The sequence below is a fragment of the Trichoderma atroviride genome, chromosome 3 (genome assembly GCF_020647795.1).
Source record: "Trichoderma atroviride chromosome 3, complete sequence".
Lineage (NCBI taxonomy): Eukaryota > Fungi > Ascomycota > Sordariomycetes > Hypocreales > Hypocreaceae > Trichoderma > Trichoderma atroviride.
The window spans coordinates 2,952,888-2,971,903 of NC_089402.1; the positions used below are offsets into that span (position 1 = coordinate 2,952,888).

The following is a 19,016-nucleotide window of genomic DNA, read 5'->3' on the forward strand; positions in this document are numbered from 1 at the left end:
GAGGCCCTCCCCTTTAGGCCTCGCCCGCCCAGTAACAGCGACAAATAGCGGCCTCCGACCCCAGCAAAAGTCCCCCCCAGCAGACCCTAGATTGTTCCAGATGGCGAGGTACCTTGCCCAGTAACCGCCGGTACTTGGCTCATCCCGTCGGGTGCAGCAGACTCGCAGGTACCTCTTCTGCATCAGCAGGTTGCCTCCCCCCTCGCATTGGTCATCAGTGGACGCATCATCTGGCCTGGCCTTAGTCCCAATCCGACCGCCCAGCTCCATCGACCTGCGGTTTTGCGTTTGGCGCAGGCTCAGCCCTTTCCCGTCCATCTTCATTTTCGCTCTTGATTCTCGTCTCATCTCCGCCTCCTCAACCTTTGTGCCGCTGTTCGATTTTGTGTTTCTTTTCTCGCCGCTCTCTCCTCGCCGCCACGACTCTGCCAACCCGTGTCTTTTGATTTTCTCCTTTTGTCGCTTCTTGTATCCCCTTGATCCCGACTGCGCTCCTTTCTTCCCCCGGGCGCTCGTGACCAGCCGATTACGACATTATACCCTTTCTCCGAGTCTACGACACTGCGCGACTTGAGCAGAATACAGAAGCAGCCATGTCTGGGCGTTACGAGAGGGTACGTGGGCGCGCATCGCGATGATTTTGGACGCTGATCCGATACTGACATTTGATGGCTTTCCGCAGGTAAATGCCCACGATGATGAGGACCACGAGGATGTTCCGCAGCGACGAGCCCAGGTCCCCAATTCGCCACCTCCGTCCTTCCATTCCCGCGCCTCTTCGCCAACACGAAATGGCCGAGTCAACAACGACCTCGCCGATGCGTTTGATGATGACGATGCGAGCGACGATGAAACAGACGATAGAGCGAGACTAGTCCGACAGGACTCTACACCAACCATCAGATCAACCAACGACTCTGCGCGACTCTCTGCACCGACAGCACCGACTTCCATTCCGGCCACGTCGGATGCGGCTTCATCCGGTTCACGACCCCGAGTGATGGGCGGCGGATTTGGCTCCGATGGCGTGTTTGCGAATATGTCAGCCCGGCCGGAGCGGACGGACGGCACTGCGGAGAAGGAGGAGCAACCACCTGTTTGTCTACCCTTGGACTGAATCTGCCAAAGCATTTGTTACGAATCTTTACTAATTGCAATGCAACCAACAGACTTACGAACAAGCCGCTGCTGACGCTGCTCCGCCATACTGGGAAACAACGATTCTTGCGCCCGGCTACGGTGGCGGCGATGAAGTTTACGTCGACGGCATGCCCGTTGGGTCTGTGTTTTCCTTCATCTGGAACGGCATGATTTCTACCTCATTCCAGCTCGTCGGCTTCCTGCTCACCTACCTTCTCCACTCCACCCACGCCGCCAAAAACGGATCGCGAGCCGGCCTTGGCATCACCCTTATCCAATATGGCTTCTACATGAAAGGATCACCCGACGACCCGCCAAAGATGACTGGTCCCGACGGATACGCTGCGCCCCCCAGATCCCAACTCGCACGACTTCCAGGCCAGCGATGTGACTGACGGCCCCGGCGGCAGTATTTCTGGCAGTGACTGGATGGCATATATCCTGATGGTCGTGGGCTGGTTCATTCTCATCAAGAGCGTGGCTCAGTTCATGAGAGCCCGACGACACGAACAACTCGTCCTGCAGAGCCCCGAGCGTGGACTCAACGTCCCCATTATTGCCGAGGGCGAGAGCGTGGAGCACGTGGTATAGAAGTTTTTGGTTCTCCCGTTGTAGATTTGAATTTTTTGCAATTGCCGCTGCCTTGGATCGTTTTAATTAGAGGCAAGTGGTCATCGATACCACTACGCTAGTCAGCGTTTTTCTTTTTCTTTTCATTCTGTTTTTTTTCTTCTGTCTCTGTTTATCTTGTTCTGTTTTCCCCGTCGGATGGATTTCAGGCGTTATGGACGTATGCATTATTAGCTCCGAGGTATAACGCGTAGCACGCTTCTCTTGTTTCCTATGTCAAAGAATGGATAACCAACCATCTATACCTATTTTACTTGTTCTGGCTTAAACCGTCTCATGAGCACACTTGAACGTCGTACTAGTATTTCCTCCAAATCTATCAATCTGATAAGCTATCTGTCTACCAATCAGCAGATCTACCCAAGCCCGAAAAGGGTCTATGGGTTCATGTTCATGCTTCCCATCTAGATCCTCATGCAGATCGCTGCACAGCATCTAGAGCTTGCAATTTACAATCTACAGGCCACTGGCCACTGTACAGGCACAATGCAGGGCCTACAACGGCCGCTAACGCGCGCTATTTAGCCCCCGGGTGCGGGGTCCTGAGCTTGCAGCGCTATTCCGCCCCGCTAACCGCTGTGGCATGAGCCTAGAATCGCATTTTAGTGCCCGCGACCTGGAGAAGCTCATCCTCAGCTCATCCGCAGTGCCTTTGACGTCTTTCATACATCATATGGGCGGCGATACTTTTTTTGCAAATAAAAAAAATATCAAATCCTCACTCAACGTTTTCTCTCGCCGTCTGAATCCGGCCATTTTACCGCTGAGGTGATACGCGTGATTTTATATCCAGTCGTCAGCACGGGCATGACAGGTAGCTAATCCTCGCTATACAGCTAATTTCCAGAAGTCATTGCCAGATTCTTGCTTACCTGTCGCGTGCTTCTACAGTATCAAAGAGTTAAAAAAAAAAAGAATCTTATTCTGGTGCTACTTTCGGCTGAGCCGGCAGTTGGAAAACAACTAAAAAGCTGGCGCCTCGAGCTCTCGCCACTGTCTCTGGAGCCAGACTGTCTAGATCGTGCAAGGTCTTGCTCAAATCCGCCGGAGTCTGCTTTCTCATCGCAGGAGGTCTTCAAGCTCGCAGAGGCATCAACATGGCGTGGCGGTGTTCAGGGAGCTCCAATGCCGGGCTCATTGCAAACATGTGGACCAACGGCCTCATTAGCGATCCGCTGGTCAAGGAGGCGTTTCTAAAGGCAAGCTCTTGAATGTCACAAGGAGCAGACAGTCGAAGAGAGAAGAGAGAGAGAGAATGGCTGAAGATGCTTCTCGTCATCATTGTCTCTAACTCGCCATAGGTTGACCGAGGGCATTACGCCCCTGCCATGCCATACCAAGACTCTCCACAGCCCATCGGCTACGATGCCACCATTTCCGCGCCGCACATGCACGCCTCCGCCGTGGAGCATGTCCTGCCTCGTCTTCTCCCCTCAGAGACATCCCCGGCCCCACGAGTCCTGGACATTGGCTCTGGCTCTGGCTACCTCACGCACGTCTTTGCCGAGCTTGTTGGGGACCGGGGGCTTGTGGTAGGGCTGGAGCATATCCGGGAACTGCGAGACTTGGGCGAAGCGAACATGGGAAAGAGTCCAGAGGGGAAGCGATTGCTGGACTCGGGAAAGGCGAGGTTTGTGGTTGGAGACGGGAGGCTGGGCTGGGTTGAAGAGGCACGACAGGGCGAAGAGGAATATGGCACGGCATGGGATGTGATTCACGTCGGGGCTGCTGCGAAGGAAGTACACGCTCCGCTACTGGAGCAGCTCAAGGCGCCAGGATGGTGAGTTTTTGTCGTCACGATCTTCCCATTACGCATAGGCACGCTGACGGGGACTGTAGCATGTTTATTCCTGTAGACGACGACTCCAGCGGGTGGAGCCAAAGCGTGTGGCGTATCGAAAAGGACAAGGAGGGCAAGATAACGCGGAAGAAGCTGTTTGGCGTGCGTTATGTTCCGTTAACGGATGCGCCAAAGAGGTAGCTTTTCGCGGCGGAATTGACTTTGAGAGGAGCCTCCACCTCGCCTCGCAAGATGAGGACTAATTTTTGGAGTTCATGATGGACTCGACCCTCTCGATTTGGTGAGATTTGGCTCGAAACTATGAATCAAGCAGAAACCGAGTATTCAGGCATCTCTGATTCTTGTAGCTAATGTATTATACGAAAGATTCAACAAGTATCTCATCCCGACCTAACGCCTCAAAAAGTCTTTATTTCGTCGTTTGCTCTGATTATAACCCTCTGTTTTTTACAACCCTGTATTATTCTTCCTCTCAATAGCACAAAGTTCCGCCTCAAAGCCATCGCAACCAATATCCACTCCTACAGCCAACCAACAGCCAACGCCAACGCCGCAACTGCTATTGACACGCCGGATTGGTACCTGGTGCCTTTGCTAACAATTATTGTGGGATGAGGGTGAAAGCATCCTCCAGAAGGGCAGGCTAGTGTTGCTGGAGGAAGAGGACCCAACTTGCAATGCTCTCCATCGCACGCTGGAACTGGTGGCGGAGGAGTGGAGTGGGGGGATAGAAGCCCAAATGGGACAGCCTGGAGGACAGGAAGGGAGGCATCCGCCAGGAGGACAAACTGGGCAGCCTTCAGGAGGGCATGGAGGGCCGCACTTCTCAGGACACGGTGGTTGAGTGGGCTCGGCTGATGTCGTGGGGACATGGCAGCCTTCTCCTGGGCAGTGTGGAGTGGCAGTGGCCTTTGTAGGAGAGAGGGGACAGTCTGTGACTTCGGGAGGGCAAGCTGTGATGGTCGCGACCGTGGTGGAGATGTACTTGGTCCAGACGCCAGTGTCCTTGCTCTTGGTCTTCTCCTCCTCTTCACAGTCATCGTCATCATGATGCTCCGTTTGCTTCTTGTACAGTGAGTATCGCTTCTTCCCCGTCACCGGACACTGCGGGCCTCCGCATATGCCCGCCGTTGCGTTGCCCCCAATGCACGGCACCGAGCAGACAGATTCATCAATAATGTTGTAAGCTGGCTCGGCTTTTGACGACGAGTCATAACAGTTACAGCTACCGTCCATGGCGGCGTATTTGCCCTTGGCATGGCACGCATATTGGCACTGCTGGACGCTGAAGGGGGCAGGTACATCGGCTTTGAAGTTGAAGACGGGCGGTTCCGCTTCGACGCAGCCAATGTATTTGAAGCCGGGGGCGGTGAATTCGGCTTGGGCTGCCACGCTGGCTGCCATGAGGCCGGCGAGGAGAGCGAAACGAGACATGACTTGCCAAGTTCAGGATGCGAAAGAGAAAAAGATTGTACTGAGGAAGATGGTTGTGCGACGAGAGACAAATCACCGGCTTGGGACGAGAAATATTGCCAAGTTATATATATCCATTGAATATTATGACCGCAATGCATCATCCAGCCTCACAATGAGATGTTGGCGAGTCTTGGGCAGGAAAACAATGCACTACGTGTGAATAAGCCTAGTCTTGACACAATGCCGCTGCCGGGGAATGGACTGAAACGCGAAGCTTTGCATACATGGTGCGATCACACACGTTTGTTGGTTGCAAGAGATACGACTCAGGAGGCCTTTTGGAGGAGACGTAGAATGCTACGTGTGAGGATAGATACAGAGATCAGCAAATAATGGTATGCGGTACCTGCATACCGCACCGAGATATGAACAAAAGCTTTGAAAAAACCGACGAGGTTGGCGCGTCAAAGCTGCGAATCTCAGCTGACTAGGAAGAGATGAAGCTGAGACATTGGTCTGGCATATCAAAACTCACCGGCAAGCGGCACGCCTAGAAAGGGAGACTGGCGTCGTTCAAATGACGATCCGATTACAAGGAATGTACCAAGTTAACGTTGGCTGTCTTTAGTAAAATAATTCAATGGGCGCGATTTCGCGCTGCTAGCTTTGGGCTAGACGGAATTCCTTGAATGGAATCGGATCGAATTGAGTAGTAGCTTGTTAGCTTCACTTCGTGGCTGTATACATGTTGTTTCACGATCTGAAAGGCTGCGGTAACAGGACCCAGCATGTCCATTATCGAACATGGCTTTATCCCGGTGCATGGGTCTTGACATATGTATTTTGATCAAAGTAATTTGTAAGAGATGAAGTAAAATCATCAGGAAAGCATGGCTGCTCGCTTATAACTTGGGACATGGCGACAGGAAGATGAGCTGCATACCACTATATTCAGGAATAATGATTTATTTTTGTTTTAGCCTCGACGGCTATTTTCTGATACCCGAGTAGTTTTCTGATCTGATTATTTCGTGATCGTGATGCTTTGATTCATTCAGCGGCGCTCGTTAAAAAGCGAGATAAACGAGCAACATTGCCCATTTCAGGCGCTGCTCGCAAGTATACTTTTTTTTTTCCTTCGATTCTTTTCGACCACGAGCCAACAAAAGCAAATTGAATCCCTTTTCGGTCCAAATCATCCCTCTTTATCTCTCATGCGGCGCCATGGTGGCCTTTCACGCATCGCTTATACACCCCAAAACCAATCGTGAGCTTCCCATTTGAGCCGCCATCAAAGCTGCAGCTTCATGCACCGCAAATCACCATGCTGATACAGGGAAAGCGCATTGTTCGACATATCCATGACTACTTTGTACCTAATGGCAGGCTCTTCGCAGAAAAGATACAAGTTTAAGCTCTTGTTAAACTTGACATTACCCCATAATTTGGCCTAGCTTCGGCACGCCACATAAGCTCAGGAACCACCACGCAGCCTATTATCAACTGCACTGAACAATGTAAACCCAAACGAGGCGTCGTGGAATTACGTAGGTCATACGGACAATATCCGCGCATCCGCATGGCTCTCAATAAACCTAAAAAGGATGAATGAAGCTGGCAATGGCTTCTATAAATTCAGCCGTATCGTCCGTCATCTGGCCGTTCTCATCCTCAAGTCAAGATTGTCTGCTACAGCTTCAGCATTTACCATCACAACTACTCAAGTCCAAAACAGCTTGTCCCTGCTACTTTTCATATATACCACACAAACCGATTCATTCCCACAAAACATGCCTTCAAGCATGGCACAGTCATGGGCGCGTCTCCCCCTCGCCTTGGAACGCACGTTCAACAAGCTCACAGGCAGCTTCGTCCGCAAACCATTTGCAGACCGCTTTCTAATGACTTCCCACCACCTGCCTCAACACCCGCCGGTATTCTGCGTCGTCGACCTTTTGTATCCGCCCCCGCAGTACCAGCAGCGGAGAAGTGCGCTCCCCGTCGTGGGCGAGCTGGAGATTTTGCAGGCGGAGCTCTACCGCTGCCAGAGCCAGTCATCCTTTGGCAACGATGTGGAGAGGGAGCTCTTGGATGCGGATGCCGAGCATCTGAGCCAATGGATAGAGCATCTGGAGAATCTGGTGTACATGGAGGCGGCAACGACGATCCCGTCGAGGTACCAGCAGGAGTGTACGGCTGTTAGAATGTTTAAAAGAGCCTTCAAACGTAATAAAACCCGTCAACCTTGAACTTTGTCTGAATTGTGGTTTCTTTTATTTGCTATGACGCCTGTCTTCTGTAATGAAATGGCTCCATCATGTGCTTAATCAACATCATCCTCGCGAGTCTCTACCAGTCCTGAACGCCACCACGGCAGACCACTTTGCCAGCATCCTCGTCTCTCTCCCCCTCAGTCACAGCCCGGATAAACTGTCCGCCAACAGACGGCTCACCCGCCCCCAGTTCCTTGAGCTTCTCCTGCATGCCACCCAGATTCGTCGCCAAGAAGCCCGGGCTGATGCAAAACGTCTTGACGCCGTCCTCGTGCAGCAGCCAGTGCCAGTTGAGCATCACCATGTTGAGCGCCGTCTTGCTGCTCTTGTAGCCCAGGTGGGCCGCCACGTTGTCCTTGGGCCATCCGGCCTGCGGCTTGGGCGCCCATGGCGGGTAGAAGCTCTTGGAGTGAGCCGTGAGGGTGGACAGGCCGGAAGTGATGAAGATGAGGCGGGGGGAAGGGGACTTGATTAGGAGAGGGACAAACTTGGCTGTCACTACGTGGGTTCCGGTGACGTTGACGTCGTATGCCTTGTTGAAGATGGAGCGGATGTTGGAAATGTCGTTTGCAAAGTTGTGAGTGTCGAAAGCAGCGCCTATTATATGTCAACAAAACCATGTCAGTCTCATATTTTGAACAAAAAATCCTTCTTGCCAAGCATGTATAGGACTGAGAGGAGCATAGCACAAACCTGCATTATTAACCAGCGTGTCGATTCTGTCCACCTTGGCTGCAATCGCCTCATATGCCTGATCTATGGATTCATCGCTTTCCAGCTCAAGAGCGATTGGTTCAAGAGTGTCCTTTGACGATGGAACCTCTTTGGTGATGGAAGCAATGGCCTCTTTACTCTTTTCCAGCGTGCGGCAGCCGACAAAGATGTGGTATGGGGTGGATGAGCCCAGATATGCTTTCACGGCTTCATAGCCAATGCCGGAGTTGACGCCGGTGATGAAGACGATGTGCTTGTCAGCCATGATTGCTAGAGTTGTTATATGAATAAAGAAAGTTGTTTTTATCTGATTACTTAGTTTTATACTTGTCATTGACTTATGACTTCACGAGACATATATATACTTTTTTCTTCTTCCATGAAGCTTATCCCCACCGGCTTTTGTCTAACCTCCTGTTTCATTCCCCTCAAAAGATGCCTACAATTGGTCAAGAATGTTGATTTGTGTTGACTCTTTCCTTGTACCTGCAACTCAATCACGGCCCCATTGCATGGGCCGAGCCGATTGGCATACTGGAGAAAGCCGGAGTTAATCAGTGGAAGCGCCGCTCGCCGCGCGAATCGAGGCGCTATTTCCATCTCGGATAGCCGAGAGAGTCCGCGATTTGTGGGGGATGCAGCGTGGGATGCGCCGATTCAAGAGTCGTCGGAGCCGAAAGACCAAAACTCCAGGCTTGTGACCGTTGAATCAAGTATATAAAAAGTGTTAAAGTATGAGAGGAAGAGGAATGTTGTAGGAGTTTGCTTTTGCTTACATGGTTTGGGTCTCTTGCGCTACTGCTTATGAGCACTGTTGACATACTGTCAAGTTTAGAGAATATACTTCTTTGCCTTCACTTATACGCCCTCATGATTCTGAACATGTCTAATCCGTACATGTATTCAGTTTGAATGCTATAACCGTGCTCAAACATCTGAATAAAACTATACCATTGCCATGTAGCTATATACACAAAGCAATGCTCTCAAACTGCTTATCCAAGTACATAGCAATACGCCCCACCATTCTCCGCATCGCCAAATGCCGCGTCTTACCGTCCGATTGCCAAATCTGGACAGCTTCCAGATCTCTCTCGCCCTCATCTGCGCGTGCATAAAGTGACAGATATTAATCCCTGCTTAACCATGGCGCAAACTCCAATCAAAAAGGTCTGCCTCGTAGGCGCCAATGGCACCCTGGGCTCAGTCATTCTCAAAGGCCTTGTTCAGGCAGACTGCTTCGACATCTCCATCCTCCAACGCTCCAACTCTTCCTCTTCTTCCTCTTCTTCCTCCTCCATCTCACGCCTCATCGTCCCGCCTGAGCTCCCGGTTGAGGATGTCGCAAAGGCCTTGGCCGGCCAGGATGCCGTCATTGCTGCCTTCCCGCTCGGCGAGGGCGACCAGCATCTCCGACTCGCAGAGGCCGCATTCCACGCCGGCGTGAAGCGCTTCATCCCCGCAGACTTTGGGAGCTGCGATGCGAGCGACCCAGAGCCGCAAAAGTATCTGCCCCTCTACCGCAAGAAGACGCTCGTCCGTGAGAAATGCGAGGCACTCGCCGCAAAGGCCTCGCAGCAAGGCTCACCCTTTTCATGGACAACCGTCATCTGCGGCCACTTCTTCGACCACGGACTGCGCGATGGACTCCTCCACATCGACTTTGACACCCGCACGGCGCAGATCCTGGACGGCGGCGCCATCAGGGCATCGACTTCTACGCTGCGCCGCATTGCTGAGGCAACTGTCCGAGTCCTGCAGCGGGCCGAGCAGACGCGCAACCGAGCCGTCTACGTCCAGAGCTTCAACCCATCGCAGCTTGAAGTTGTGGCTGCCCTGGAAAAGGCAATGGGAGAGCCATGGCACGTCAAGCATGTCGACTCAAAGCCATATCTAGCAGACGCCCAGCAAAGACTAAAGGGTGATGGTTCTCAAGCTGATTTGGACGCCATTGAGGATATTGTCTTTGCGCTGGGGGCTCTAGACGCGGACTGGACAAGGAGGGATGGGTATGCGATGGAGTTGTTGGGCTTGGAGAACGAAAAGCTGGATGATGTTGTTCAGGAAGTGGTGGATGCGTATAGAGCAGAAGTGAGCAAGTGAAACCAGCCTAATCATAACTAAGGCTACGCATATAGAGAATTTATAATTCCCGTGTATTACACGATGCCATTATGCATATTTGCACGAATGCGGAGTAGCAGTTTGTATATTAGACCTCATAGGCTCGCAATGCTGTCCTCTTTACGACTAGCTATGCAAGCATCTCTAATGCTTTACTTGATGTCTTTTCCGCCAAATGAGTTGATATGCAGTGAGCAGACGCACATGTGCATGTAAGTGGTCAATTTTAGCTTGGCCTGCATTGGCTCAGGATCTGAGCTAGCTTCATGTACGTGATTGATTACAGGTAGGTAGTATTACACGTACTCGTACAAGATCCTCCTTGAGCTTCATGTCCAAAGACGGTCAGGGTGGCAATATTCTCTAGTAAATTTAAGGTCATTATAAGATCCGTCAACCTTCTTTCAAGGTTGGAGGTTGAGTCCTGCCGAGAAACACTCACCACATGATGCTTGTCATCAGACCCAAGCGATGTATTGCATCTCGCCAAGGGACGTATCAGCTTGGATTGTGCCACGTCAACAAATACTACACGGCACATTTGTCTACATTGCAGCATCAATAGCTGAGCACTACGTTGGCCAAAATATACACCATCACGCCACTTGATGAAAGCATCCGCGACGTGGCAGCCAGCATTAGGTAACGCCAAGATCGGACCAGTATTTAGAACAGGCGACAGCCCCTCTGAAAACGACATGGGCTGGCTATAATCATATCTTGACAGTCATCTAGCATCTTTCTCGAGAAACAATAGCCTCTTTATAATTTATCGGAGAGCTGCTTCGTCCAGAATGCGGCTTACAGCGATCGACGTCGTTTTCATGCTGACGGCGTATGACACTACCCGAGCAAGCAATTCATAAGCTTACCTAGTCTGTGCTCTTCAGCTGATCTAAACATGTGAATAATAGACACCTGATTGATAGAGTTACTTCTCTGGCTGACGACGCCCCAACAACTTCGACTCCTGTAAACGAAGAGAAACCGTTTACTTTGCCATCGAGCTGCGTTCCCACAGTTACAGTGACGACGAATTTAGGCACAAACAGAGGCTGTGCATTCGACTGCTCGACTGATTTTTGCATTATCGATCGTGAGACGGGCCCGTGTCAGTGAGGCTTCAGCTATGCGTACTGACTCATCATTGCCGCAGATTTCGTGACTTTGCCATGCGGCTGTTCAGGGGCTGCGAGTGTCGTCACTCGGACCATCACCACATGTGCGAAATCGAGTCCCTGCTGGAATTGCCATGCCGGGTTTCCTTTTACCACAACGGCCGCGGATTGCCCAAAACCAACGGGAGATGATTAGGAGTCGGGGGCTATGCGGCCTACGTGCATGTTTCTTTTCTCGGATACGTGATTTTAATACAAAGTCGCATTTGCCGGGTTGAGAGAAGAGGCAAATGAGAAAGAAAGGGAAGATCGAGCGATAAAAGACATGGTTGGCAAGGCCATGGCAAATGCTCAATGCATAAGTATGCAGCCTGCAGTTGGGGTTTTTTTTAGAAGCTCAGTGTTGCATGGCTGCAGATGTTATGGCTGAGATGGCACTGCATACGCATACGGCTTCAATGTCACCTGAGCGGTGACGGGTGCTTTAACAGGCCCGGACGAGGCTGGAGAGATATTTTAAGAAGAAGAAAAGGACCATTGAATAGGCCAGAGCACGCTTTGTACTGATATCATATCCATGGCCCGACGGACTGACGGAGCGTTCCGACAGAGCGTACGAGTTGCCGTGGCTGGAGCAGCGCTGAATCATGAAGCTGGGAATTTTATATTTGGAACGAGGCTAGAGCCAGCCCAAGACCCCATGACGGTAGTGACGCAGATCCACTAAAGGGCCTGTAGATAATACAGTATCGGCCATTAAAACCACACTGTATCAGCCGTGCAGGTTGCAACTATAGAGACTGTGCTAATGACACGGTGCCAGCTGCGTCTTCAGGCCCAAATTCCAACAACGGCCCAACAGATCACGATGCAGCATCAAGAAAATACGAAAAGCCGACAACTCCAAGCCTTGCCGCTCTGCATACGTGTTATCAACTCACAACCCACAAGGCAAAAACGCGACCTCATTCCGCTCTCAGCTTCAGCTTCGCCCCAGTCATTCGCAGCTGACGCCTCATCATCGCCAGAATCGCTCTAGGCCTATCGGCTCGCTCACCGGACCCTCGAAATTGCCCCTAAACAAAAAAACCGGATGGGCCTTTGTTGACACAGCCCCGGCGCGGTGACGTTGGTCTCTCTTTTTTTTTTTTTTCCGACTCTTTTTTTAATCTGGAGCTCAGGCACCCGGACTTGTTCATCGTCTATTGCCTGCATGAGGAAAAGGGCAAACAGACAGACAACTACCACAAAACAGGAGAAGGCCCTTTTTCTCTTTTTCCCCCTCTGCCGCACCATTTCCTTTTCTTTTGATAGACCAACCACCATACCAACATAGCCAGGATAATGCCCGCCGCTGCTTACCTTGGCAAGGGTCTGCTGTGAAACATCTTGTTCTTTATTTATCTGCTTTCCCTGGTCATGACTTTATTTCTTTGTCTGGATCGGCATTTTCCAAAAGCAGTTTCTGCGGTCTAGCCTAGTCGAGCGCTTTTTTTCTCTCCGACCCTTGAACCTTGCAGTAGTCCATGCACGAAGCATCATGACATTTGAGAACTAAGGACAAAAAGAAGAAAAAAAAGGAGCAAGCGTAATCACTAAAGCGATTCATTCACACTGGTGCAACACAGCGATATAACCTTAATTAGCGGTTTCTATTTTCTGCTCACCTCTTCCATCACCCCGTCCGGCATATCATATCAGAAGCCGGCTCATCAACAACCAAGAAAACGCACTTCCCAAGAGGGACATATTTTGCAAACAAAGGGCACATCTAAAGGGCACACCGCGACAACCTCAACCTTTCATCATCATGATGGAGGCACAGTCGCTGGCCGCGCTGAATCTGCAGGCGGCTAACCCACCTCAATATCCCGAAAACCCATCAGAGACACCGCAGGAGCCTCTGACCCTCTACATATCTAGAGTTCCCGGCACCAGAGGTAAGTGATTCAGAGCCATGGCGGTTTTTGACGCAACTGAAGCTGACCCCAAGAAACTCACAGATGTAATACTTTCACCTTTCAAACCCCAGGTCAAAAATGTCACTGGTGGAGATGTTGCTAGCAGCCTCTACTATGTTCATCTCGAGCTCCCCACGTTGGACATGGCAGGCCCTGAGCCGCTGAGAGATGAAGCACAAGGTAGATCCAGTGAAGATAGCTCAGCGACAAGGACCATTGCCCGGAAGCCAGTACCCGGCACAGTCCCATCGCTAGGCCCTGAGATTTCGATACAGAGCGATCAATTACAGCTGCAGCAAACTCGAAGCCAACATGACAACACGACGCTTCGGCCGCCAGGGGATGTTGGCATGCCTCCCAGCTTGCAAGAGCGTGATTTTGCTCCTCCTTTGCCTCCTAGACGGCGTTTTGAAGACTCTGGTTCGGGTTACTCAGATGGCTCTTTCGAGGCGAATCCTCAGGAAACATCTCAGTTGAATGTGCCTCCTAGGCGCAAGCCCGTTGGACCAAGACAGATGGGCGGCGTGCCACAGGGTAGAGTCTCGATGGACGAAACGACACGGTCCAGGGTTCAAACTAGGGCTCGGGCAGATACGACAGGACACACCAGGCAAAGCCGCTCTTTGTCTCCAACAAAGAACGCTGAGTACGCCACGCCTCCATTTACCCTGAGCCTGATAAGGCGGGATCCGGGCACCGGAGACCAGTGGAATGTGGGAAAGATTTCATCATATGAGACGGACCCAATGGCTGCGCAAGCTCCCATGTATCTCTCCGCATCAGCATCCGAACAGCACCCACCTCAGCACCCACCAATCGACATACAAATCGAAACTGCTGGGTATGCCAAGTTCCGCGGAGGGACACAAGTCGCCCTTCCTCCTCCTCCTTCTATGATAGATTTCATGCCAGAGCCGAGATCCGATGGCAGCAGGACATTCTCCCGGCAGGTTTCCATGTCGTATTCAAAAAGCTTTGGTTCTACTGTGCGATCCACATTCCACAAGTTGGAGCAAAAGGCTCGCAAGAAGGCACAGGCACATAACCGCAACGAGAGTGAAGCATCGGTTGCTTCACATAGTTCGGGAGAGTACACGGCCGGATCGCCAACGACTGCGCGCCCTGACAAGATGAAGCCACGGGGATACACGTTTGCGAGTCCTTGGAACGGAAAATGCGTATTTCGCACGGGAAAGGATGGCCGGAGCCTGGTGTGCGATCATATCCTGCACGAAGGTGAATTGGGCGGCTACAACCCGCTGGTGCCTGATTCGAGCGCGGCCAAGGGGACTTCAACTGTAGTCAGCGAGCTGCGGTACAACCTTCCGGGCTCAGAGTTTTTCCCGTCCAGCGAAGTGCCCAAAGGCGACATTAATCAGAAACTCGGCCATTTCGGCAAGATGGTCAAGTCAACCATGGACCGGGGCTACGGCGATGAGGACGAGGATGATGTTGTATCGCCGTTTGATGTGAATATAGGCGGTGAGAGAGCAGGAGGGGGCAACCGGGGCAACCGAGCCAAGCTGAGCAAGCTCATCATATACCACGATGGGATGAAGATGCTGGACCTGCTGGTGGCGGCCAACATAGGGCTGTGGTGGAGGACATGGGAGAAGAGCTATTGAGTGATTTGGTGGTGTTGTTACTTGTGAAGCTGCATTTAACGATGGCGATGTGCTATGAGTTTATTATGTGACGGGTAATTCATAATGAGCGTTTAATTTCTCCTGTTAATCATTTTCTTTCATGACCTTTATAATATAATCTAGATTATGTCAAATATCGTTACTTCAAGGGTGGTCGTGACATCGGAGCTGTTAATCAATGAGAGTCACGTGCCATGTCACGGGCAGCCGGCAACCACCAATCACTGGCCTAGCAATGTAATCCCGCAGAGCACTAGGCCGTTGATCAAAGCAGAAGCCGCCGCCAAAAGTTATACCAACACGTCAAAGTCGCCTCCCGCCCCAATCGACCCCCCGCCAGCGGCGCCCGAGTCTGCTCTCCTGCAACTTCGTCAATTGCGTCCTCTGCCAACCCTCCCCGACGACAATGGCGCCGACCCTCCCCGCCTCGGCCGTGGCCATGCTTGCCCGACGACAACTGACCCGGGCTCCGGCCTCTGCCAGCTCGCTCATGATGGCGACGAGGATGCTGGCCACGCCCTACCAGCACCAGCAGCAGCGCGGCTATGCGACGCCCAAGGGTGCTCTGCCGCAAAACTTCCGCACAAGCAAGCCCGTGGAGTGGGCGTGGGAGAAGGACAGCTTACTAGACCGGCTGGGCAAGTACTTCCTCATGACCGAGATGGCCAGGGGAATGTACGTCCTGCTGGAGCAGTTCTTCCGACCACCGTATGTTATATCGACTACACATATCGCAGAAATGGAATTGGAGTTGCTGACGGAGCATGCACAGTTACACCATCTACTATCCTTTCGAGAAGGTATGCAAGTCGCGCGGAGGTGGAATATCTGGATATCGGAATATACACTGCATCGACAACTTGCCATTGAACGCATGATTAACGCTTAATCCAGGGTCCCATTTCTCCCCGATTCCGTGGCGAGCACGCCCTGAGACGATATCCCTCTGGCGAAGAGCGATGCATTGCCTGCAAGCTTTGCGAGGCCGTAAGCACCCCGCCAATATCCGACTGTGAAAGCGCATATATTGCAGGGATTACATGTGTGCTGACTGGCGTATGCCAATAGATCTGCCCTGCCCAGGCCATCACAATTGAAGCCGAAGAGCGTGCCGACGGATCTCGTCGCACTACCCGTTACGACATTGACATGACCAAGTGCATCTACTGCGGCTTCTGCCAGGAGTCTTGCCCCGTCGACGCCATTGTTGAATCTCCCAACGCCGAGTACGCCACCGAGACTAGAGAAGAGCTGTTGTACAACAAGGGTGAGTTTCATGCAGATGGATATTCTTATAAAATAGCATACTGATACTTTGGCCACAGAGAAGCTGTTGTCCAACGGAGACAAGTGGGAGCCCGAACTTGCTGCCGCCATTCGCGCAGACTCACCTTACCGATAAACTACGCACAAAACCTAATTCCAATTTTGTATGATGTGGGCAGAGAGAGAATCCAAATCCAATTAGAAGAAGGGCACCAAGGGAGATTGCATGGACAACTGGATTGTACATACGTTAGGCGCTACACCAAAAAAAAAGAGCCTTTGATTCATATTGATGTGGATATATGTTTTTAAGCGTTGACGTAGTTGGTTGGATTCATCCTGGCAGTATTGGGATGTGCTGAATGTTGGCAATGGTGACTGTTGTACGGGGAGTACTTTGCGTAACTTCAAGTTCCTCATCCATTCACAGAGGTCAATTAGCCCCGCGGCAGCTTCACATTGACATGCAGTACCACCAGCCCAAGTGATTTCTACATAAAGGACAACACGGTGGCTGGCTGCAATACAGCCAGAAATCCATGTCAGAACAAGTCCATGCCAAAGAAGCTGCATCCATCTCATCCAATCCCATCCTCTCCATTCCCGCTGATTCAGCCCCTCCCTCAAAGCTCAAAGCAGCCTCACGTGACCCTCCGCACTCCAGCTTCTGCATTCCCACCTTGGCATCTTGTACCTTTGTACCCCAGCTCCGGCAAACCTCCAATAGACCGAGTAATAGCCAGAGAGCGAGCGAGAAATTTATCATCGCCGAGCAAAAACGAACCCGTCACCAAAAAAAACCCCCCACCAACCAACCTTTTAACCCGCAACCACTTCTCCTCCCGCAGCAGTCAAACTTGTCAATTGACTTTTTTGACTCTTTTCTTTTCTTGTCTTCTCTTCTTCCTTGTCTCCCTCCTTCAGAGCTCAGTCGCCCAACATGTTCCGCACTGCCATCCTCCGCACATCCGCCTCGGCCGTCCGCGCCGCTGTTGCCCGACCCGCCGCCATCCGAACAACGGCCCTGATGGCTGCTCCTCGCGCCGTCGCTGCTCCCGTCCGCGTCCAGAGCCTCATGGGCGTGAGGATGTACAGCGCTGGCGGAAGCCTGAACAAGGAGGAGGTCGAGGGCCGCATCCTGAGCCTGCTGCAGGGATTCGACAAGGTAGGTCGCTGTTTGCTGCTGCCCGTGATTTTTCAACACCACATGGAGGCGAAGCTTGGGACGAGGGAGGGATGAAAAGAAGAAGCTTGATTAAGAAGCTGTGAAATTGCCTTTGATGGAGGAATAGCTGCGCATTGGATGGGAGAGCTCTGATGAGAGCGGGGAGAAGAGCAACAGATGGAGAGCGGGGTGCGAAATAAGTCGCGATGCTGCACTTTGCGACACTGCACGAGTCTTGTTTTGGAATCATGCCATTGGCTTTCTTGCTTCATCATCAGGCGAACGTGTGCTAACTTCATCTGCGCTCCAGGTCAACGATACCGCCAACGTACGTCTCAGAGCTTCAATGCGCAATCTCCCTCAATGATTTAATCCGCATCTAACGCCCCTTCCAGATCAAGCCCACCGCCCACTTCGCCAACGACCTCGGCCTGGACAGTCTCGACACCGTTGAGGTCGTCATGGCCATCGAGGAGGAGTTCAGCATCGAGATCCCCGACAAGGACGCCGACACCATCCACTCAGGTATGATTTCGCATTTTATCCCTGCCGTAGACTATCCTTCTGGCCCCCCCCGCAATGCTGATATATTCCCGCTGCAGTTGACAAGGCCGTCGAGTACATCATCAACCAGCCCGATGCTCACTAAATCGCTTGTCCGACCCGAATGATTCTGGAAACATTGGCTCCCTCTTTTTTATCTCTCAACTCTCGCGCCTCTCTCGTTATGCGACTTGAAAAAAAGATTTCCCTCCTGAGATATACCCGGATATGTAGAGGTTATGATATTGGGTGGGCTACCGAGAAAAAATAATGAATTGTTTGGAGGCTATTTTTTAAAAAAAAAAGAAGAAAAAAAAGAGAAAGCATAAACAGAAGGTCAAGCAGGTGGTATCATATTACGATGAAACCTCATCTTAATTTTTCATCTGTGAGAGACACGATTAAAGGGGAATTCTTTTCTGTCCAAGATCAAACCTCACTTTATCTTGGCATCAATGTTTTTTTCAGATCAAACGGAGGGATAGTGAAGTGGATCGGGGGGTGTTATAAGCGAGAAAGAGAAGAAAAAAAAAAAGACGATTGTATTGATGGTGGTTGGAGACGCTGCTACATAAAAAATCTGTGCAGCTTATCCCTTGTATTAGTGTATAGAAGACTCAATTTACTCTCCACCAACCGCTTGCCTGTGACATTCATTTGGGAATTTGAGTAACCAGGTTGCTCTGATAATCCCTTCAGTGATGCGTACGGCTAGAGGCGGTCTTGGCTGCAAAAGCGACTCAAGCATATCTCTCTCTGGTTTATGAATACTACTAGTAGTACCGTGCCTGTTTATCATCGAGGTGCTAGTACACGCATAGACCCTTTTGCTTCACCTTCACAAGCGAGAACCAGGCTGTATAACGAGAACGGACAGAAATGGAAAAATGATATCAGATAAAAATTCTATCAAATGTGACGAATAGAAAGAGTCATACATGTATGCATGACCGGCTTATGCATTTCCTTCTACCCCGGTTGGCATCGTAACTGGCCAGTAGTAGCCATCCAATCAATCAACGATTTCTATTCAAGACTCGACGAATTACACAATCAACTACCTAGATAATCATTCATAAAAAGTCAAAGGAAAACAAAAAAAGAAAAAGATGCTGTGCCCAAGTAATGAATGCTGCAAAAATGCATCCTGGTAAAAAACCTCCAGGCATTAGCTCAATAAGCCCCCCAACAAAATATTTAAAAGCTGACTACATGTACA

The 19,016-nt window shown here is 51.1% G+C and overlaps 10 protein-coding genes across 10 annotated transcripts; 8 read left to right on the forward strand and 2 right to left on the reverse strand.

The window, feature by feature from the left end:
- The first annotated feature begins 77 nt into the window (after positions 1–77).
- On the forward strand, positions 78–2,114 carry TrAtP1_006221 (uncharacterized protein). The gene is made up of 3 exons (XM_014082853.2): positions 78–614; positions 683–1,096; positions 1,170–2,114. Exons 1-3 carry the CDS (start codon positions 594–596, stop codon positions 1,533–1,535), a joined length of 801 nt encoding a protein of 266 aa, XP_013938328.2. The 5' UTR covers positions 78–593; the 3' UTR covers positions 1,536–2,114.
- Positions 2,115–2,867: 753 nt separating this feature from the next.
- Positions 2,868–3,751, forward strand: TrAtP1_006222 (uncharacterized protein; the record flags this gene model as incomplete). The annotated part of the gene is made up of 3 exons (XM_014082854.2): positions 2,868–2,969; positions 3,072–3,550; positions 3,610–3,751. The coding sequence occupies 3 exons, from the start codon at positions 2,868–2,870 to the stop codon at positions 3,749–3,751; spliced, it is 723 nt and encodes a 240-aa protein (XP_013938329.1).
- Positions 3,752–4,165: 414 nt separating this feature from the next.
- On the reverse strand, positions 4,166–5,005 carry TrAtP1_006223 (uncharacterized protein; the record flags this gene model as incomplete). The annotated part of the gene is made up of 1 exon (XM_014083198.2): positions 4,166–5,005. One exon carries the CDS (start codon positions 5,003–5,005, stop codon positions 4,166–4,168), a length of 840 nt encoding a protein of 279 aa, XP_013938673.2.
- Positions 5,006–6,777: 1,772 nt separating this feature from the next.
- Positions 6,778–7,236, forward strand: TrAtP1_006224 (uncharacterized protein; the record flags this gene model as incomplete). Its single annotated transcript, XM_014082855.2, has 1 exon — positions 6,778–7,236. The coding sequence occupies one exon, from the start codon at positions 6,778–6,780 to the stop codon at positions 7,234–7,236; it is 459 nt and encodes a 152-aa protein (XP_013938330.2).
- A 5-nt stretch (positions 7,237–7,241) lies between these two features.
- Positions 7,242–8,341, reverse strand: TrAtP1_006225 (uncharacterized protein). Its single transcript, XM_014082856.2, has 2 exons — positions 7,954–8,341; positions 7,242–7,857 (listed from the first exon to the last, which is right to left on the reverse strand). Exons 1-2 carry the CDS (start codon positions 8,306–8,308, stop codon positions 7,337–7,339), a joined length of 876 nt encoding a protein of 291 aa, XP_013938331.2. The 5' UTR covers positions 8,309–8,341; the 3' UTR covers positions 7,242–7,336.
- Positions 8,342–8,895: 554 nt separating this feature from the next.
- Positions 8,896–10,290, forward strand: TrAtP1_006226 (uncharacterized protein). The gene has a single exon (XM_014082857.2). It carries the CDS (start codon positions 9,121–9,123, stop codon positions 10,075–10,077), a length of 957 nt encoding a protein of 318 aa, XP_013938332.2. The 5' UTR covers positions 8,896–9,120; the 3' UTR covers positions 10,078–10,290.
- On the forward strand, positions 10,291–11,941 carry TrAtP1_006227 (uncharacterized protein). The gene is made up of 3 exons (XM_066113027.1): positions 10,291–10,933; positions 11,013–11,194; positions 11,255–11,941. Exons 1-3 carry the CDS (start codon positions 10,893–10,895, stop codon positions 11,410–11,412), a joined length of 381 nt encoding a protein of 126 aa, XP_065969113.1. The 5' UTR covers positions 10,291–10,892; the 3' UTR covers positions 11,413–11,941.
- Positions 11,942–12,009: 68 nt separating this feature from the next.
- Positions 12,010–14,957, forward strand: TrAtP1_006228 (uncharacterized protein). Its single transcript, XM_014082858.2, has 2 exons — positions 12,010–13,156; positions 13,220–14,957. The coding sequence occupies exons 1-2, from the start codon at positions 13,027–13,029 to the stop codon at positions 14,800–14,802; spliced, it is 1,713 nt and encodes a 570-aa protein (XP_013938333.2). The 5' UTR covers positions 12,010–13,026; the 3' UTR covers positions 14,803–14,957.
- Positions 14,958–15,094: 137 nt separating this feature from the next.
- TrAtP1_006229 (uncharacterized protein) lies at positions 15,095–16,518 on the forward strand. Its single transcript, XM_014082859.2, has 5 exons — positions 15,095–15,531; positions 15,596–15,623; positions 15,718–15,810; positions 15,892–16,090; positions 16,149–16,518. The coding sequence occupies exons 1-5, from the start codon at positions 15,230–15,232 to the stop codon at positions 16,223–16,225; spliced, it is 699 nt and encodes a 232-aa protein (XP_013938334.2). The 5' UTR covers positions 15,095–15,229; the 3' UTR covers positions 16,226–16,518.
- A 511-nt stretch (positions 16,519–17,029) lies between these two features.
- Positions 17,030–17,903, forward strand: TrAtP1_006230 (uncharacterized protein; the record flags this gene model as incomplete). Its single annotated transcript, XM_014082860.2, has 4 exons — positions 17,030–17,254; positions 17,565–17,582; positions 17,650–17,779; positions 17,857–17,903. The coding sequence occupies 4 exons, from the start codon at positions 17,030–17,032 to the stop codon at positions 17,901–17,903; spliced, it is 420 nt and encodes a 139-aa protein (XP_013938335.1).
- Between the last annotated feature and the right edge of the window lie 1,113 nt (positions 17,904–19,016).

What these genes read in the sequence shown, in the direction of transcription:
- TrAtP1_006229 (XM_014082859.2), top strand. Translation starts at nt 15,230, where the DNA reads ATGGCGCCGACCCTCCCCGCCTCGGCCGTGGCCATGCTTGCCCGACGA. An exon ending in TCTACTATCCTTTCGAGAAG is followed by an intron (nt 15,624 to 15,717) that starts GTATGCAAGTCG and finishes CGCTTAATCCAG; the next exon opens with GGTCCCATTTCTCCCCGATT. An exon ending in AGAGCTGTTGTACAACAAGG is followed by an intron (nt 16,091 to 16,148) that starts GTGAGTTTCATG and finishes CTTTGGCCACAG; the next exon opens with AGAAGCTGTTGTCCAACGGA.
- TrAtP1_006225 (XM_014082856.2), bottom strand. Translation starts at nt 8,308, where the DNA reads ATGACAAGTATAAAACTAAGTAATCAGATAAAAACAACTTTCTTTATT. An exon ending in CACGCTGGTTAATAATGCAG is followed by an intron (nt 7,858 to 7,953) that starts GTTTGTGCTATG and finishes GACATATAATAG; the next exon opens with GCGCTGCTTTCGACACTCAC.
- TrAtP1_006226 (XM_014082857.2), top strand. Translation starts at nt 9,121, where the DNA reads ATGGCGCAAACTCCAATCAAAAAGGTCTGCCTCGTAGGCGCCAATGGC.
- TrAtP1_006228 (XM_014082858.2), top strand. Translation starts at nt 13,027, where the DNA reads ATGATGGAGGCACAGTCGCTGGCCGCGCTGAATCTGCAGGCGGCTAAC. An exon ending in TAGAGTTCCCGGCACCAGAG is followed by an intron (nt 13,157 to 13,219) that starts GTAAGTGATTCA and finishes AGAAACTCACAG; the next exon opens with ATGTAATACTTTCACCTTTC.
- TrAtP1_006227 (XM_066113027.1), top strand. Translation starts at nt 10,893, where the DNA reads ATGCGGCTTACAGCGATCGACGTCGTTTTCATGCTGACGGC. An exon ending in GTCGTTTTCATGCTGACGGC is followed by an intron (nt 10,934 to 11,012) that starts GTATGACACTAC and finishes TGTGAATAATAG; the next exon opens with ACACCTGATTGATAGAGTTA. An exon ending in TGATTTTTGCATTATCGATC is followed by an intron (nt 11,195 to 11,254) that starts GTGAGACGGGCC and finishes TCATTGCCGCAG; the next exon opens with ATTTCGTGACTTTGCCATGC.
- TrAtP1_006221 (XM_014082853.2), top strand. Translation starts at nt 594, where the DNA reads ATGTCTGGGCGTTACGAGAGG. An exon ending in TGTCTGGGCGTTACGAGAGG is followed by an intron (nt 615 to 682) that starts GTACGTGGGCGC and finishes GGCTTTCCGCAG; the next exon opens with GTAAATGCCCACGATGATGA. An exon ending in AGAAGGAGGAGCAACCACCT is followed by an intron (nt 1,097 to 1,169) that starts GTTTGTCTACCC and finishes TGCAACCAACAG; the next exon opens with ACTTACGAACAAGCCGCTGC.